Raw genomic sequence first — 19055 nt, forward strand, 5'->3', positions numbered from 1 at the left:
TTTCACCTTCTCTCTTCTTCTCTTTTTTTTTTTCCCGCATCAACCCCAAGCATCCCAGGCACCCCAGCATTGTGCTTGTTCAAGTTTTCTTTTTGTTTCTTTATGCCATTTGGGTGCGGTGATACTGTATTATTGGAAAAGATTGGTATTTTCACTCTTCTTTTGTATTGATTTGTTACTGATTTAAATGCAGTTTTTTTTTAAATACATTTAAAATTATATAATTCAAGAATTATTTTTAAATTTAGAAAAGATTTCTAAATTATGTAATTTATGATTTTTATATTATATAATTTATAATATAGTTTTTTATGAAAGTATGTTCTAGATCTCTGAAAAAACCTTTCAGATTATAATATGAAATGTTTTTTTTTTCCAAAATATTATTTTTAATTTAAAAAATATTTTTTAGATCATAAATTGGTTTCAAGATTACGAAATTTATAAATTTTTAATCTAAAAGATATATAAACATTTCAAAATCAAGTTTCTCCCGTAGTCTAAAACCAATTCTTAAAAAAATAAAATCATCTATCTGCTCTAAAAATGAAGATCAATCGAGATCACACATGTTTATAATTTAATGTTAAAAAATAAAACTCAATCAATTTACAGATGCCCCAACTACAAGGATCTGGGCCTATATACACATCAATTTGGAAATTACGAAATTTGAAAACAAAAGCATTACTTTTTGCTTGTAATAATTATCTGATGATAAAACGCCATGTCACAAAAATCTAATCGAGCATGCAAAATATCTTATCATCATTCGACGCGTCATTGTTATTCTTGCAACAAAAAAAGATAAATTATACTTTAACAAAAACTGACTCCTCTTTTATAAAACGCTTTTAAAAGAATATTTTGTATCATCTTATCTTATATTCCCCAATCCATAAAATTATTTGTCAATATGTAAAGCTTTTGTTAATCCACATTCTTTACAAAATACCTACTTATATTTCTTCAGTCCAAAATAATAACAAAATATTTATTTATTTTGAAAAAAATTGTGAAATTGAGAAACGGTTTCATTCAGATCCTCAAATGAAAATTAGTCACACCTGTGACAAAGTTAAAAAAAAATTAAAAATATTTATTGAATATAACATTAAATAATAGATATTTAATAAAAAAAATGGGTTTATAATATTTTGTTACATTCAGATAAAACATCACAAAATAAATATCTTAAGTGGTGTTTAAGTTATACTGGTTTTGTTTTCAGTTAACATAATTTACTTACAATTAAAAAAATACTGTCTTTATTCAAGAAAACTGAAAGAAAATGATTAAAAAAAACTGACTTTAACCATTTTATTCATAACATCTTAGAAATAAGAGGGGAGTTGATAATAAGATTATATTTTTGAATTCATAAATAAAATACAACTGAAAATTGAAAAAACAAGCCAATTGAAACCCTTGCATTTACAACTCATCCCTGTCCCCAAACGGGAATAAACTTACCTAAACTTCGTAGCAGGAATCTTAGACTTGTCCGCTTGGCAACTCATTGTTCTCAATTCTTACATCCGTAAAATTCTTCAAGTTGCCGATGAAGTTTGATCAGCAATTGATTGCAAATTTCTGGAGATGTGCAGGGTCCACACAAGAGATAAATGACGTTACCCAGAGGCCTCATGTATATACCATCTTCCCTAAGCTTCTCAATAAGTGGTCTTGCATATAACGATCCATACCTGTGTACAACTTTATTTATAAGAAAACCTCATGAAGGATCAAATGCACGTTGTTTCCTTCTCTCTAATTAGATAAGAGCTAAAAAAATTAGTGATTTATTTCTACATTTGACCAGCAAAAATTTACCAGTTTTCGTAACAAAACAATAACTTGAAAATAAGAAAACTACAGGTAACAGAAGGATGCATGACCAATTATTATAAACAATGGATTGTAGTTCACAGCCCTCGTTAAGTCTGGCATATCTTAGTACCAACACATATTTTGTCGATCTACACGTTAAAATCAAACCCATATTTCTCGAGAACTTCTTTTTACCTCTTGTTATAATTTTTTGGGGCAATTCAATATCATAACTATCAAAACTACAGTGGTAGCAAAGCAGAATCTACACTTCTAGATACCACTTGCAATTGTCCCTTCATTCGAAACATACGAACTTTTGCATGACATATAATGCTCATTAAGTTTTTCCAACAAAGGAATTCAGGTGCACAAAAATATTAAAAAGGGAAAAGGATGAAGTTGACAAATTTATACCCGGCACTAGCGCCTTCTCCTTTTAACTCCAAAACAAACAAAGTTCCCAAAGTCACTACTCTTTGAATTGCTGGGTGTGAAGAAATCCGGCAAACCATTTTATCATCCCACAACTGCAAAAACACAATGAAAGTTTGATCAAATGAACATTAAACATTAATCTATATAACACACTTTATCAAGGCAGCCGGCAGCCATATAGAATTTAATATGAAAAGCTTCCAACACTAATTTGGCCAAGTCCCATAATTATTGGAACAAACCACGTCAAATGTCTATTGAAACTAAAATAAAAAAACTTACAAAACTAAAACTGATGGGCAGATGAAGGTTGAGTCCACCCTGACTATGGTGAGCTAGTCCGGCCCTGTCCATTTTTGGTTATGGCATGACAAACCAAAAAGGGCAGGTTAGTTGTTTTGTCACTCCTAATTACGGTTACCATATATTTTTTATTTAAATGTTGAATTATTTCAATTCATTTTGTTTATTTATATGTTTCTCCTGTCTTGATAAGATTAACACATCACGGGTTTATTTGCTTGTCCAATTCTATAATTAACAAAAACATAGACGCACTCACACAAATGCAGAAATACAAGATATATGGTAAGAACAAGTCAACAACATATGCTTGTTTTCATTAGATCACAAGAAATGCATTAGGAATATGGTTGGTGTATTATGATCCATAGACATATACCCTTGAAAAATATTACAACAAAATATGGATTAAAAGTAATCATACCTCCCTTAGTAATCTTCCTTCAGAAGTGATATTAGAGTTGGAACAAGGGTCTTTAAACCATTGGATTGACTTAACAGCAGCAGCGCAGCCCATAGCATGCGCAGAATAAGAATGTCCATGCAAAAGGGCCTTGAGCTAACCAAAGCAAGAGTATAATTTATCATGTCATCAAAATACTGTCCAGGAACTTTGCTTCGTATGAACACAATACTAGTAGGACAAAATAATTAGCAGACTAATAAGAATCTGGACTTTTATTAGAAAGAATAAGGGACTTCTCCCTTGTGCCTAGCTTATAGAACTTGTCAGTAATATCAATATTAATTATCAATCCATTCCATCAGTACTAAAACAAATAAAACAGCAATTTCAGACTGCCAGTGTCTACGCAACCCACAAAAGAAAGTCTTCCAAAAAAATCACAATACCTTTGAGTCTCCAATAAATGAATCAAAAACAGCATTTGTTGCCAAGGTGACAGCCAATGGTATAATTCCACCAGTCAACAGCTTCCCAAAGCAAGCTATATCTGGTACACAATGGATAAGCTCCGCTGCAGTCTGTGGGAAGAAATATAAACTGCTAATCAAATAAGTGAACTAATGAAGAATATGAAATAAAATTTTGAAAATAAGAAAATAGCAGTCATTGAGAGAAATCACCTCCACTCCCAAACGCCAAAAACCAGTAAAAACCTCATCAAAGATCACTGGAATTTTTCTACTCCGACACTCATTAACAAGCACACGCTGAAAAAGTGGATCAACCATGTGCATTCCACCAGCACCTTGTATAACTACATAACAGCTCATACCCCAAATGAGATGATCAATATCAAGAAAAGGTTAAAATAACTTAACTTAGAATTTCTAGGGGGGCACTGAAACAATTTTAGAAAGATATAGGAACCTAGAAATTTACGCTTTTGTGTGAAAGACCTATAGCCACTCAAATGTAGTATTTCATTCACACTTCACACAGGTAATTGTGCTACTGTGGGCATAATTTAGATATGGAGTTTGATGTATTATCATCTTGAAGTGTGTAAAGTGAGACTTTTTTCTTCCTAATTTCATATACTGGACATATATAAGATCAATAAAATTACTTTATTGGGTACAGGAGATAGTAAAAATAAAATGGAACTATAGTCTGCTAAAGAACAATCTCAAAATATCTTGCCTGGTTCCATTATCAAAGCTCCAACATTATTTGACTCCTTAAATCGAGATAATACTTTTGATATATAAGATGAATAAACTGTAGCAAGCTCGGACTTATCCCTGCCCTTGTGAAATACTTCATCGCTTGAAGAAAAGGCTGTGAAAGCAGCAACAAGTAAAACAATTATATTCTAAACAGTAACCAATAAAAGAATTGAAGTTGGAAATTTTGAACTTACTGATACTTTGGCCTTTCTGACTCTCCCAAACATACCCTTCAGGTATGGAAATGTTCCATGTATTGTTGTGCATAAACACAGAAGGAGGATCCAGAAAAAGACCTCTTCCAGTGTACCTGTGAAACAGAATTCAAACTTAGAACGGTGTCATGAGTATTTAGCTAGGTAACAAAACTAAAATCAATTCTGGGTAGAAATATGGAAAATAGGCTACAAAAAACAAAGATAAACAGCATCAAGCTATTAAACTATCAAAACAGCTACAAAATAGAACATTGCTTCTTACAAGGCTTTTACAGAAAGGTATGATATGCATGAAGAATATATTTGTAAAATAAATAAATAAATAAAACTACTAATCTGACTTATGCTGAACAGAAATTCACAAACCAAAACTGTTTCATCTACTTTTGGTCTCTCTTCCAACACCCTTTTGTTATAATGTTTTACATGGAGAGATTATAAACTCTCATTTTGGCTAAATCCCCAATTCAAATCTTACCAGTTCAACAGAAGCACTTTTAGTAAATATCCATCACATAATACTTTGATAACAATATATTGCCAAATAACATTAGACAAAAGATTAAACAAATTAGCAAAATTCTGTTGGGAAGTCCCACATAACAGATTCAATTTCACAAATATACATTAGAGGGCAATGTTCACAACCATGGTTGCTGGAGGAAGCCTGTATAAGAAGATGGTGCCTGAGCTTCCATGGCACCCAGTGTATCACCATGATAAGATCTCTGAAGTGCAAGGACCTGAAATAATGAAATCCACACGTATTAAGTTACATGTGAATTTCAGAGGAAGAAATACAATTAAATAAAAAGGATTAAATATTTTACATGTTTAAAGAACTAGTAAAAATACACAAAAAACTACTTGGAAATTAAAGTTTAAATTCTAACAAATGTCCATAAGGGATTGGTTAAGTAATCAAAAGTAGAAAATTTTTATGGAAAGTGTCACTAGCATGTGCTCATTATGGTTTCCAATGCAACCCTAGTATCATTTCCAATCAAACTTTCTATTTGATTAATTCTTTAACCAATGTCTTTAGGATGTTTGTTGACAGGACAGGACCCTATTATACAGTAAACATATTCCCAGGTTTATAGTTTAGGAATAAATGACCACTTAACTAGTTAACATCATTCGAAGAGTGGTCAACAAGAAACCACCTAATAACTCAAACAACAACTTGAGCAATTAACTGTTCCTAAACTAGAAATGTTCTTTTTGAGTCTTCAAAAAAAAGAAAAAAAATGAAAACAAATGCATATTATCCTCCTTCAAAAAAGGCAATATTTAAACAAGATTTTGAAAACACATAGGGAATGTGGTAAGATTTTGAAAACAAGACTTTTTACTCAATACTAAGAGAAATATGCATAATCAAAATGCCATATATCTCACATATCCTAGTTGTATTGTCTAAATTTTTGACACTTCATGAATATAATATAAAATATTCAATCGAAAATGAAATATTCCTACAACATTGTGGTTTTTGTTTTCAAACACTTGCTTTGCTTTCCCCAAGATTGAAAAAGGCTTGACTCATATTAACAGCCAATATGTCCCCCTTCTTCTACTTCTAACTGCAAATTTTAGCATTAGTTTTATAGAATACCATCTTCATAAATCAAATTGAACTTTATAAACAGAGAATATCACAGATTGATTAAAGGACTGAAGGAGCAAACCATGAGCTCAGTGGGTCTTTCATTTGTGGTATCATCATGACAATCCACAATAAACCCGTGATCAACAGAAAATTTACGGAATGCCATCTTGAGAGCTATTTCAATTGCAGTAGATCCATTGTCCGAAAAATATGTTCGTGAAGCCCAGCCTGCACAACAGATGATTCAGCTACCATGCAAAGAGTTGACGGCTGCTTGTCAGTGGATAACAATGAGCATTGGCAAACATCTCTAGATATCAGTATTATCAAACTGAAACGTATATTTTTAACTAGAGTATCAAATAGCACTGAGATGAGATCATAATTCAGATATGTTACTACAAATAACCTATAAGAAATTTTTTATTAGTTTCTATCAGAATTTAGACTTACTGCCTTGAATCAACTTTAAATAAAGAATTGATCAAGCCTTATAAAGCTTACATTAGTCGAATTTCAACTCTAGTCAATGGGAGATCCTAACATGACCATGCACACCCAGAACAGAACTGGACATCTCAAGTGTGGATAAATGCAAGTGGTCCAATAACAACACCCATTAATGTCTAGGAGTAGACATCTATGTTGCAGGATGCATCAATTGTTCTGTGATGTAGGTTGGATGAGCTAATCAAATTGTGGTGCTTCGACTATTATGCTCTTAAGTAAAAAGAATTGGCCGTGACTATCAATTATAACTTTTGATCAAGTGGTAAGTGTTGGATTGAGTGTTTATCACTAAGTCAAAAGCTATAATTGATAGTCAGGATGTTCTACTTAAGAGTGTAGCAACTCAAGTGCCACAATTCAATTGTGACTTGATCCACCTAGTCTCCATCACAGAACAATTGATCTCACCAGCAACAATCTCTCCCTTAATAATTATTCCGTTGGGAGTCAAACTCTTACCTTGGCTCTGATACCAATTGATGGATCGAGCACTTAACACTAGATTAAAAGTTATAGCTAATAGTTAGGGTGCAACTCTTTCTACTTAAGAGCGTAGCAATCCAAACGTCACGATTTAGTTGTGATTTGGCCCACCTAGCATCTGTCACAATTGATGTCACCTATAACAGTAAACGCTCGATCCAACCATCGATATCAAAGCCAAGGTCACGAGTTCAATTCTTAGTGGGACAATTGTTTGGAGAGATTGTTGCAGGTTGCACCATTATCCTGTGGCGTAGGCCAAGTGGGCCGACTCACAATCAAAGAGTTTGATTCCTAGAGGGACAATTGTTGAGGGGGAGATTGTTGCAGAGTGCATTAATTGTCCCGTGGCGTAAACTATGTGGGTTAAGTAATGATCGAATCATAACACTTGGGTTGTTACACTCGTAAGTAGAAAGTTGTTTTTTTTACTATCAATTATAGTTTTTTGACCAAGTGGTAAGTGTGTGATCCAACAATGTAGAGCATTAACAAAACAAATATAGGTCTCTCAATAACAAATTTAGGATAGACATTGATACTATAAGAGTTTAAAACCAACTTTTAAAATGAGGCTAACTCTAGCCTTGTAAGGACTACACTGATCATATTTCTCTTGATGTAGAATCTCAATAGTTTACACACGTGTTCATATAATGTGAAATTAATAAAAGGATATGCTAACCTTTCCCCACGCCTTGAAGCAAAAGCTTGGCACAATTTAAGGCTGGCTCATGAACATTCTCAGGGAACATTACATGCCCAAATCTAGCAGCAGTGTACCCCATCTCCCTGGCAAGCTCGGCCTGAAATCACCTAAATGGAAAGATGGCATTAAAGAAAAACTTTAGGGATGATAACTTGAAGGGGCGACCAAGTTTAAAAATGCCAAACACAATTGGTATCAAATAAAAATATACTAAAATGTATAGTAGATCCATGTCATGAAGATTCTTTAAACACTAAAAAGTTACATTCTAGTCTCCTTTTTATTTGGGCTTCAAATTGACTATGCAGAGTTCAGGGCCTCGAGGCATTAGAAATCAGAAAGAATGAGAGAACACTTTTTCATAAGCATATATATTCAACAGTAAAAGGTAGAAAGAACAGTGTCAGAGGCAAAATTGTTTTGGAAGGGTGACCAATAAAAAATATCTCAGTTTTCTTTTCAGTGGGGGGGCAAAAGAGTACTTTTATACATTAAATAAATAAATAAAATTGGGTGTGACCATGGCATCCCCCGGTCACAAGTCTGCACCCCAGGAAGAATGGGATATGTAAGTATGTGCTGTCCCTCAGACAGCCATTTGATTATTACTTACTCGTCTGATTAATAGAATTAATAGCTAAAAAGTTATTAGAATGACCTGCATTATAGCATCAGGTCCCTGAGTCCACCAACTAGCACATGCATCAAATTGTGGTGCTATGACTTCTGTCTTCTGAACCTTACAAAAAAATCATGCGATGTCAAATCTAGGTATCAATATGTAAAATAAAGTACGAATGAAGTAATCCCATAAAATTACTGAATCTAATTCCAAAGTAAACACTAAGAATTTGTTTGGATAAATGTTTCTGAAACCACTAATAAGAGAAGAAGAAAAAAATGAAGTTTTTTTATAAACTAAAATAAGCTTATGCATCATAACGTAATTTGTTCTCTCATATGTATAAGCTAATTTTAGTTTATATAAACTTATTTCATGTTTCCTTATATTTTTTTCTTGCAAATATTTATGAAGAAGTTTATCCAAAAAGATTTAAATGCAGTAAGTTAAGCTCAACTTAAATGTGTATTGCAAAGCTTAACAAATTGAAAAAAAAAATAATAAAGATTTTCACAGAAACAAACCTTGAAGATAGAAAAGTTCTCACCACAGCGTGAATCAATTACTGTGACCCCTCCATCAGGAACAAGTTTGTGTTGAGTGAAAGGCCACCAGATGATATCCCTTGCTTCTCTTGGCATGTCTTGCAGCTTTTTAATTCTCTCAAAATAAGCTGAAAGCATTATTTCCTTTAGATTAGTAAATATACGATGAGAACTTTCAAACCATTCCATCAAGTCATTTGATGGATCTCTTGGAATGGGTGGTAGCACTAGGACTGGGACCCTGAATAAAGAAGGCAACAATTGAATATAAGCAGATAGAGCAACAATAATACCGCAACATAACAGAAAAGTCAGAATAAAAAATAATAACCAATTAAGGACTATGAAGGACTTTAAAAGAATGGAAGTATGAAAATAGAATACAGAGGGGGGCTGGCCGTTTTATAAAGCTCAATACAGAACTGAAAATTCAAGTTTCAAACCCACATTTGGCCACCTATTTGAAAGCTTCCAACCCACATTGGCACAAGTGACAATTTGTTACTTTTGTAAAGAATATTATTCTGAAATATAACTGAATATTGATTACCAAATTATGACCACCAACATTATTCAAGAAACACATTCAGTCTAAATTAATTCTTCTGAAATACATTCTAATATTCTGCTCAATAGTAAAGTAGTTTAAATTGTCCAAACAAGATTTTAGTGGTGCACGTTCAATACCTACCACAAATGAATTAAAGCTAAAATATAAATAATGCTGAAACCATTCAGCATGCTTGAGGCCAGTAATGCATTCCCCAAAAAACCCTAACCATTTTTTTGTTTAACCAACTAAATTACACTCATTTCCTTTCTAGTAGAAACTGATTTGTTTAACTAATTTCTAATACTTTGATTTACCTTTTCTGAAGACTAGTTTGTTTAATAAGAAATTAGTGCTTAAAATAAAAATTGTCTTAAAAATCGAGATCCAGTGCTCACTGCTCAGTGCTTAACCTTTTCAGTCTAAATTTTTCAGTTTTAAAAAAACAAGCTGGGAAAGAGGAAGGGTAATTATCAAGTTTAGAAGGAATAATATTTTCTTCTATTTAAATTATGAGGTCATTAGACCTATATATACATGAGAGCTTGCTAGTTATTTTAGGAAATATGGACAACTAATTCTAGAGAAACAAATCCCTATGATTGTGGGATTGTTTCTAAATACATAATCCTAATATTAATAGTAAGATACAGCTGTGATACAAAATAAAAATATAATAAGGATAAAATATAAAACTTCCTAAACAGTTTTGACACTCCCCCTCAAGCTGGTGAATAGATGTTCTCCATTCCCAGCTTGGATATAATTCTTTCAAAGTTACTGTAGTTCAGTCCTTTGGTGAGTATGTCTGCAAGTTGACTCTGAGTGGACACATATGGGGTGCAAATCAAGCCACTGTCTAACTTTTCCTTGATAAAATGTCTGTCCACCTCGATATGTTTAGTTCTATCATGTTGTACTGGGTTGTGGGCTATGCTAATTGCAGATTTATTGTCACAATATAACCTCATAGGTTCATCCCATCTTATCTTCAAGTCTTCCAATATAATCTTCAGCCATAGAAGTTCACATATTCCTTGGGCCATTGCTCGAAATTCTGCTTCAGCACTTGATCTAGCTACTACACTTTGTTTTTTACTCTTCCAAGTCACTAGATTTCCACCAAGGAAGGTGCAGTATCCAGTAGTTGATCTCCTATCCACAACTGACTCTGCATAATCTGCATCCGTGTATGCTTCAAGACGAACACTTTTGTTTCGTTTGAACAAAATCCCTCTTCCTAGAGTCCCTTTTAAATACTGCACAATTCTAAGGGCAGCTTGCAAATGTGCCTCCTTTGGTTGGTGCATAAATTGACTGACTAGACTCACAGCAAAAGCAATGTCTGGCCTAGTGTGAGATAAGTAAATAAGCCTGCCCACGAGTCTTTGGTACATTTCCTTGTCCACGGCATTATCCTCCTCCGCACTTCCCAACTTTATATTTGGATCAACTGGAGTACTTGCTGGTTTGCAGGCTGTCTTTCCTGTTTCTCTAAGCAAGTCAGTAATATATTTTTGTTGAGATATGAAGATTCCTTTCTTGGAATGGGCCACTTCAATTCCCAAAAAATATTTAAGTCTCCCTAATGTCTTAATTTCAAATTCCGTGGCAAGACATTGACTTAACGTTTGCTGCTCCTCTTTGTCATCTCCAGTTATTATAATATCATCTACATACACCAATAATATTGTTACTCCTCCTGAAACTGAATGTTTAATAAATAAAGTGTGATCTCCTTGGCTCTGTTTGTAGCCCAAACTTGTCAAAACTTTGGTGAATCTTCCAAACCATGCTCTTGGGGATTGTTTCAGCCCATATAGAGCCTTTTTTAGCTTACAAACGGTTCCAGCAGCAACCTGTCCATCATAGCCAGGGGGCAACTCCATGTATATTTCTTCTTTAAGGTCTCCATGTAGGAATGCATTCTTCACATCGAACTGCTGCATATCCCAATCATGATTTGCTGCTAATGACAATATTACTCTGACCGTGTTCATCTTAGCAACCGGAGCAAATGTCTCCAAGTAATCCACTCCATAGGTTTGAGTGAATCCTTTGGCTACTAACCTTGCCTTGTAACGCTCAATAGTCCCATCAGCCCGATACTTTACAGCGTATACCCACTTACACCCTACTGGTTTTTTTCCAGTTGGTAAGGTGACAAGCTCCCAGGTCCTGTTCTTGTTTAGTGCCTCCATTTCCACATCCATGGCTTGTTTCCATTTCCTGTCAGATAATGCTTCAGATACAGAGGAAGGTGTGGGTGTAGAGTTTAAGTTTGTGAGAAAGGTTTTATGGGTAGGAGAGAATTTTTCAAAGGATAGGAAATTTGATAGAGGGTAAAGTGGCTGTTGGGTGCAGGTTCTGGTTCCCTTTCTAAGGGCAATAGGAAGATCCAGGTTTTGATCCTCCTGTGCTTCTGAATTTTCCAAAATAAACTCATTAGAATTATTGGAATTTCTAGGATTAGAAACTGTTACCTCATGTAAAGATGGTAGGTTGGATTCTTGGACATGGATAGATTCTGGAATGACCTTTCCTCTTCTTGAATATACCAGATTTTTTCCGAATTTCCCACCACCATTAGGTGCAGATTCAGCTGCTGATTCAGGTGCCTGTTCAGGAGCTGATTCAGGTCTTGCTGCTGGTTCAGGTGCTTGTTTTGTTCTTGTCTCAGTTTCAGGGACAGCAATGCTATTTGTCCCAATTTCAGGTCCAAATGCCATATTTGGAAGCATGAGAGGCTCATCTTCCTCTCTTACATTCTCCCCTTGAAGATGAGGCTGGAAGTAGCTCTCTTGTTCGTTGAATGTGACATCCCTTGACACAAAGAATCTCTTTGACGGGGGGTGAAAACACTTGTATCCTTTTTGTGTGGTTGAGTACCCTAAGAATACACATTTGACAGCCCTAGGGTCCAACTTTCCCCTTTCATTACTATGAACATGCACAAAGGATACACACCCAAATATTCTAGGTTGGAGTTTATTTGTAGGGTTTAGGTGTGGGTAGAAGGAGGATAGGACTTCCATGGGGCTTTTTGATGCTAAGATTTTAGAGGGTAACCTATTGATTAGGTAGGTGGCCGTAAGAAGGGCTTCCCCCCAAAATTTCTTAGGGACATGATTTTGAAAAAGTAGAGCTCTAGTTTGGTCTAATAAGTGCCCATTTTTTCTTTCTGCAATCCCATTCTGTTGGGGTGTGTTAACACATGAAGACTCATGAATTATCCCTTCCTTTTGGCAAAAAGAGTTTAGCACCAGGTTAAAGTAGTCCTTAGCATTATCAGACCTAATTCTCTTGATATTAACTCCAAATTGATTTTTAATCATAGACACAAACTGAACAAAAATGGAGCTAACCTCAGATTTATGTTTCAATAGGAAAACCCAAGTCACCCGTGTACAATCATCTATGAAGGTTAAAAACCACTTAGCACCTGAGATATTAGGAATATTAGCAGGACCCCAGACATCAGTATGGATAAGAAAAAAAGGGAAAGGACTCATTTTATTACTAATGGGAAAAGGTACACGCTTGTGTTTCGCAAGCTCACACACCTCACAATGGAGACTCTCCACATTTAAATTCTGAAACAAGGAAGGGAAGAGCACTTTTACAACTTGAAATGAAGGGTGTCCTAGCCGACAATGATATAGTTGAGCTTTCTCTTTATTGGTCATGGTGGATTCAGATATGAGAGAGTGACTATTGATACCAAGATTAGGATCCTCCATGTAGTATAGGCCATTCCATTCTCTAGCATGTCCAATCGTCCTCCCTGAGTTTTTGTCCTGAAATACACAATAGTTGTTATGAAAAACAACGTTACAAGAGAGATCTTTTGTGAGTTTCTGTACAGAAATCAGATTGGTGGACAATTTAGGGACATGAAGGACATGTTTTAATGTTATAGATGGGCTTATTTGGACTTCTCCTTCACCTGCGGCAGTTATACATGTTCCATCTGCTGTGGAAATTTTCTTGTTGCTAGGACATGGGATATATGTGGAGAAGTATTTAGGTAGAGGGGTCATATGGTCAGTAGCACCTGAATCTAGTATCCAGAAATGAGTAAAGGGTGTATCTGAAGCAGTAAGTCCAAAAGAAAATGGAAACTTACCAGAATATGTTAAGGAGCACATACCTGAGGGCTTCTCCAATTTACTAAGGAAGGACCTTACCCTTTCTATCTCTTCATGATTCAGCTGGACAGATTCTTCTCCTTGTCCATTAACAATGTGTGCTTGTCTTTGTCCTTCCCTTTTTGGAGGGCCTCCTTTCTGGCCCCATTCTCTGCTTGGGGGTTTTCCATGTAATTTCCAGCACTTTTCCCTTGTGTGGCGCGGCTTGTTGCAGTAGGTACACCAGACTTCCTCCTGTTTTTTCTCTATATTGGAAAACCTGCTTTTCTTCTGGTTAGTTAGCATGGCTGTTCCTCCTTCAGCTTTCATTGCTGAGCTTTCAGTAGTTGGGGTCTCCAACATCAGTCCTCTCCTGCTTTCTTCACTTCGAATAATGGCTACCACTTCATTAAGCCCTGGGACTTTCTCTTTTCCCAAGATTTGGATTCGAACCTGATCATATTCAGGATTCAGGCCTACCAAGAAATCATAGACTCTATCTTGTTCAATATACTCCTTAAGGATTGCTGAGTCTTCTGAACATTTTGCTTTTATAACTCGGTAGTGATCCAATTCCATCCATAGGGACTTGAGTTGATTGGCATATTCTGTAACAGATTTGTTTCCCTGCTTGGCAGCCACGGTTTTCACTTTTACATCATATATTTGAGCAGCATCCTTGGCCTTAGAATAGGTTTGTTCTACTGCCTCCCAAATTTCCTTTGCTGATTTAAGGAACATGCAGGTATCACTGATTTCTGGGACCATTGAATTCCACAGCCATGCCATGATCATGGAGTCTTCTTCATCCCATGATTTGAACTTGGCATCCTGTTCATCAGGGGCCATATCAGTCAGGTGACTGACCTTTCCTTTTCCTTTCAAGATGGTTCTAATGAGTTGAGACCATTTGAGATAATTTTTTCCATTTAATCTATAAGCAGAATGAACATTCTGCAATTCTCCAGCAGTTTGGAATCTGTCCCCAATAGGATTCACGATCTCAGTGATCTCAGCCATCACAGTGATGAACAGTAGCGGCGGTGAACAGTAACCGTGATGAACAGTGCGTGGTGAACAGTAACCGCGGTGAACAGTAGCCGCGGTGAAGGCTACACAGCAATGAAGGCTGCGATTAGGCCAAGGTTGTGCAGCAATGAAGGCTGCAGCAAGGCTCAATGTTGTGCAGCAATGACGACTGCAACTTAGGGTTTTCAGGCACGGTCAGAGACTCCTAAAGATCAGGAGCTCTGATACCATATCAAGTTTAGAAGGAATAATATTTTCTTCTATTTAAATTATGAGGTCATTAGACCTATATATACATGAGAGCTTGCTAGTTATTTTAGGAAATATGGACAACTAATTCTAGAGAAACAAATCCCTATGATTGTGGGATTGTTTCTAAATACATAATCCTAATATTAATAGTAAGATACAGCTGTGATACAAAATAAAAATATAATAAGGATAAAATATAAAACTTCCTAAACAGTTTTGACAGTAATAAAAATTCTACGATTTTAAAGTTATAATCAGAAAGAGAATGTAACTACTATAATCAGGCTTACTTGTTTCGCATATAAGACATCAGTGGACCCTCATTTAGAAGACCGTGATCTTCAAAAGCAACAGCAACAACATCATAACCTCGCAGCGTCAAGCTCTCATAAGCTGATATAGTTCCAGAAATACCTCCTAGCCTTCCATCCCCAACAAGAACTGCCGGAATACGGAATGGCCTGACAAGAAATGAGAGAACAAACATATTTAACCAAAAAAATAAATAAGAACAGTATGTATATAACCCAACGATGCATACAACATATTTGCTTCCATCTGCCTAAATAATTAAACTTTAAAAGTTAACCATAGAATTCCTGTGACTAAGCTCCTATAAAGGGTACTAGCAAGGATCAAACAGTGCATGAATTGTTATCATTAAGGTTAAATGCAACCTCAGGCTGAAATTGTAGTTATCAAACCCAACAAAATCTGAGCCACTTAGATACACGTCTACTCATAAATTAGAATACAAAACTTGGATGACGACACTCTCATTTTCTCCAGAGTCCAAATTTCTCCATAGTTTTTATCATTTCTCTTGGAGATAGTATTTTCACACTACCTTCACAACTAATCGAAACAATCTCTCTCAACCATCTCAAACTACTATCTTTTTCTATTGCTTATTATATACTATATCATCTTAATAGTCCAATATTTCCATCTTTTATCTTTCTTTCTAAATTGAATTTTAATAGTTTTTCTTAGAAAATTAACTTTAAGTTTAACTTGAACTTACAAAACCGACTTGAAATTTATGTTCTAAAATGATATTAGAACATATCAAAGTTCATCCTAGTGAGGTTTGTTGGGTCTATAGTGTCACCTGCTGTCGAATTCACTCTATTCTCACACTCGATGCCCTTGACGTGAGGAAATATGTTAGAGATCTCACATCGACTACACATACGATCAAATTAAAATATATAAGTAGGTGCATACTCTTCACTTTCTAAGATGATATCAGAGTTTATCCTAAAAGATTTCTTGAGAATGGGGAAACTTTTTCATTCAGCACGTTTAGGAACCTATCCTAGAGATTGTATGCCAAGAGTAGGACATTTCTCTGAATAGTAGAGGCGTAAAGGCTCGTCTAGAGATCTTCCTTGGGTTCTTCCTTTTTCTAACCTGAGAGACAAACTACTCCGATTTTCCATTTGCTACTTTTTATAATTGCTGAAATTGGTGGAAATGGATCCTATCTATTTAGTGTGGTTCTTCTCTAAAGGGGCGAAAAAAAATCATTCAGTCATCGGCGTGAGAGAAAACTGTAATTTATACATTAAATATAAAAGAAGTCTATGCACAAAAAGCATAAAGTCTCTTTTTCACTGTCGACTAAGCACAAACAACTATAATAAAGTAATTCGATTAACAGTTACCCTGTACATAATCAATGAGTGTATAACCATTAAACTCTTCAAAATATTTATTAATTATGAATTTATTTATTTAACATATGCAATAATCCACCTGCTAAAACACTAGTCCTAAATTAAATTTACCATGAAAACTGAATCCGCACAGGATTTTCTCAAGAACAAAATTGCACCACATACCTATACAAGTCACATTGAAGCGTCCCAGAAGGACCTGGACTGGCAACTCCACCAGCTGTCTCCACCACGCACAGAACATCCGATCTCTCCCTACCAGCCCCGCGTTCCACTACGTACTCGAAACACTCGCCCAGAGTTTCCAACACCACCGAGTCTTGTACAGCTAAACCCTCCCTCTCCGCGGCCAAGTGTGGCGACACGGCCTCTTCCCACGCGTACAGAGTCTTGCAATGCAGCTCCGAGTGGCCACGTCCTACCTCGCCGGGGAGCAGATTTGTATCCAGCACGGCGGGGGAGACGTTTAGGACACGATGCGAGGAGGAGAGATGAACGTTAGGGTTGCGGAGGAGGGAGAGTTGGCGGAGCTTGTTGAGGACGAAGCGGGAGTCGGAGTCGGCGGGGAAGCCGGTTTGGAGGGGCTTGAGGTAGTGGAATTGGGAGGGAGTGGTGGCGGAGGAGAGTAGGGAGGAGGCAGCGATGCCGGCGGAGACTAGGGTTTTGCCGACGCCGGTGTTGGAGCCCCATATGAGGTAAATTGGGTGGGAGAGAGGAAGGGAGGGAGGACGCGAGGGCGTGGAGGAGAGTTTGCGGCGGTGGAGACGGCGGGAGAGAAGCAGGGAGGGGAAACGGAACATAGCGTTTGCAGAAGGGGGAGAGTGGAGAGTGAATGGTGAGAGTGTGACTGTATGAGGAGGGAAAGTGGGAAGGATGGAGGAAAAGGAGGGAAATGAAGATGAGTCAGTGTTTGAAGAAGTTGGAAAGCACCAAAAAGGCCATAAAAACTAACTACTCCTAACAAACGCTTCAATTTAATATTTTTTATTCTTATTAAAATATGTCAATTAATTAAGAATAGTTTATAATAAAAAAATAATTATGTGTGATTAATCTGCAAAAAAAAAAATGTTAAAGTACAACTACGCTTATAAAAATGGCCTTATAAATAATATAAGTATATTCTTTCTATCATCCCTTTCTTTTTAAAATTTTCAAAATAATATTCCAAAACATTTTAATCAACAAATTAAACTCGTCAAAGTAAAAAAAGAAATGTTTATTCAATATGATCCCCAAACTCCTTTTTGAAATTAAATATTATTTATATTAAAAGTGTAACTTGTTCAGTTATTTAAATAAATTTCTTAAGTTAACACACACTCGTGACACTACCTCCAACTCAATATAAACCAAAAACCAAAAATCGAAAAACAATTCCACACCACAACCTCTAAAACCAATCTAAAACATTTCTCAACATTTCCATCAAGAAATAAACACTTATCCTTTTATAGTTTATTTTCATGATTTTACCATTACAGAATTTACTAATGACTTTATTTTTTAAATCATGGAATCATATTGTTTTTATTTAATTTTGGAAATATAAAAAAACACTCAAGATATTCTCCGTGACAAAATGTTCAAAATAACTAAACTGAATTGAAAAAATATCAATTAAATTAAATTAATTATAAAAACTAAATTATTTTTTATTAAGAACTAAATCAAATTATTTTTTAGTTCAGTCTCTTAAAACTGAACTATTAAAATAACAGCATAATTATTTCATATTGGTTATTAAAATCAACGATTCTTTTAAATGAATTTTAGTTGTGATTTTATCAATAAAATAAAATATAATTTATAAACTCTGTTTGTTAAAAATTGTTTCAATATCAATAATGCATACTGTGATTAGCAAGTACAATGCATTTTTAGAAAAATGACAACACCTTCTATGTTCCTAAACACAAAAGTTTACCATTTGTTAATTAATGCTCATTATTTCATATCAAAATTTTGATACTTATATTAGTTTATATATTTTTTTTATTGTATTTTTTTTTTATAGAATCTATATTAGTTTATAGAATACATATTGTATATAAGAAGGTTAATGATTATACATTGTTAATAAATTATATAAGAAATTGAGTGAAAAAAAAGAGATAATTTCTTTTTGTTTCTTCTGTGTAATAAAAAAACTAGTTAGATAATTAAATTATTTTATTTTTTTGATCAAAACAGGTCAGTTAAAAAATGTATAACACTATTAATCAAACTAACAAAAATATTTGAACCAGGTTTTAGTTTAGTTTAGAAAAACTATTTTTCTACTTTAGTTTAACTTTTTATATAATTTAATTCATCTCAATTCACTAGTTCTAGTAAACTACCAATATAAATTTTCTATCTTCACTCTCTCTTACTCGTTAATTTTTTTTTCTAGCATCTATCTTAATAAAAAATATGTTTACTTAAGTATTAATCTCAAGTTTAGTTTCAGTTAAAAAATATATTTTAGTAACTACAACAATTTATTAAATTTCCATGTTTATTAAAACATCGTT

The 19055-nt window shown here is 34.8% G+C and overlaps 1 protein-coding gene across 8 annotated transcripts; it reads right to left on the minus strand.

Annotated features, from left to right (window-relative positions):
* Positions 1-1295: 1295 nt before the first annotated feature.
* On the minus strand, positions 1296-17482 carry BIO1 (adenosylmethionine-8-amino-7-oxononanoate transaminase). Of its 8 annotated transcripts, none has more exons than XR_011080502.1 (15): positions 16705-17449; positions 15151-15321; positions 8882-9143; positions 8394-8468; positions 7712-7832; positions 6113-6261; positions 5070-5164; positions 4398-4513; positions 4178-4315; positions 3658-3791; positions 3424-3555; positions 2996-3130; positions 2551-2614; positions 2248-2360; positions 1296-1706 (listed from the first exon to the last, which is right to left on the minus strand). XR_011080502.1 is itself a non-coding variant. In XM_068607968.1 (14 exons), the coding sequence occupies exons 1-14, from the start codon at positions 17337-17339 to the stop codon at positions 1526-1528; spliced, it is 2457 nt and encodes an 818-aa protein (XP_068464069.1). In that variant the 5' UTR covers positions 17340-17482; the 3' UTR covers positions 1296-1525. The 8 variants fall into 8 exon arrangements, 5 of the variants coding, with proteins under 5 accessions (XP_068464069.1, XP_068464068.1, XP_090156925.1 ...); XR_011080501.1 differs by having other exon boundaries at positions 8394-8474; XR_016519774.1 differs by having other exon boundaries at positions 6113-6281; positions 8394-8474.
* Positions 17483-19055: the final 1573 nt, after the last annotated feature.

This window comes from Phaseolus vulgaris, chromosome 3, assembly GCF_051622355.1.
Source record: "Phaseolus vulgaris cultivar YP4 chromosome 3, ASM5162235v1, whole genome shotgun sequence".
Lineage (NCBI taxonomy): Eukaryota > Viridiplantae > Streptophyta > Magnoliopsida > Fabales > Fabaceae > Phaseolus > Phaseolus vulgaris.

Coding starts and splice junctions, on each gene's coding strand:
- BIO1 (XM_068607967.2), bottom strand. CDS start 17,339: ATGTTCCGTTTCCCCTCCCTGCTTCTCTCCCGCCGTCTCCACCGCCGC. Junction 4,316..4,397: donor TCAGAAAGGCCAAAGTATCA/GTAAGTTCAAAA, acceptor CTGCTTTCACAG/CCTTTTCTTCAAGCGATGAA. Junction 3,792..4,177: donor AGCTTTGATAATGGAACCAG/GCAAGATATTTT, acceptor GCTGTTATGTAG/TTATACAAGGTGCTGGTGGA.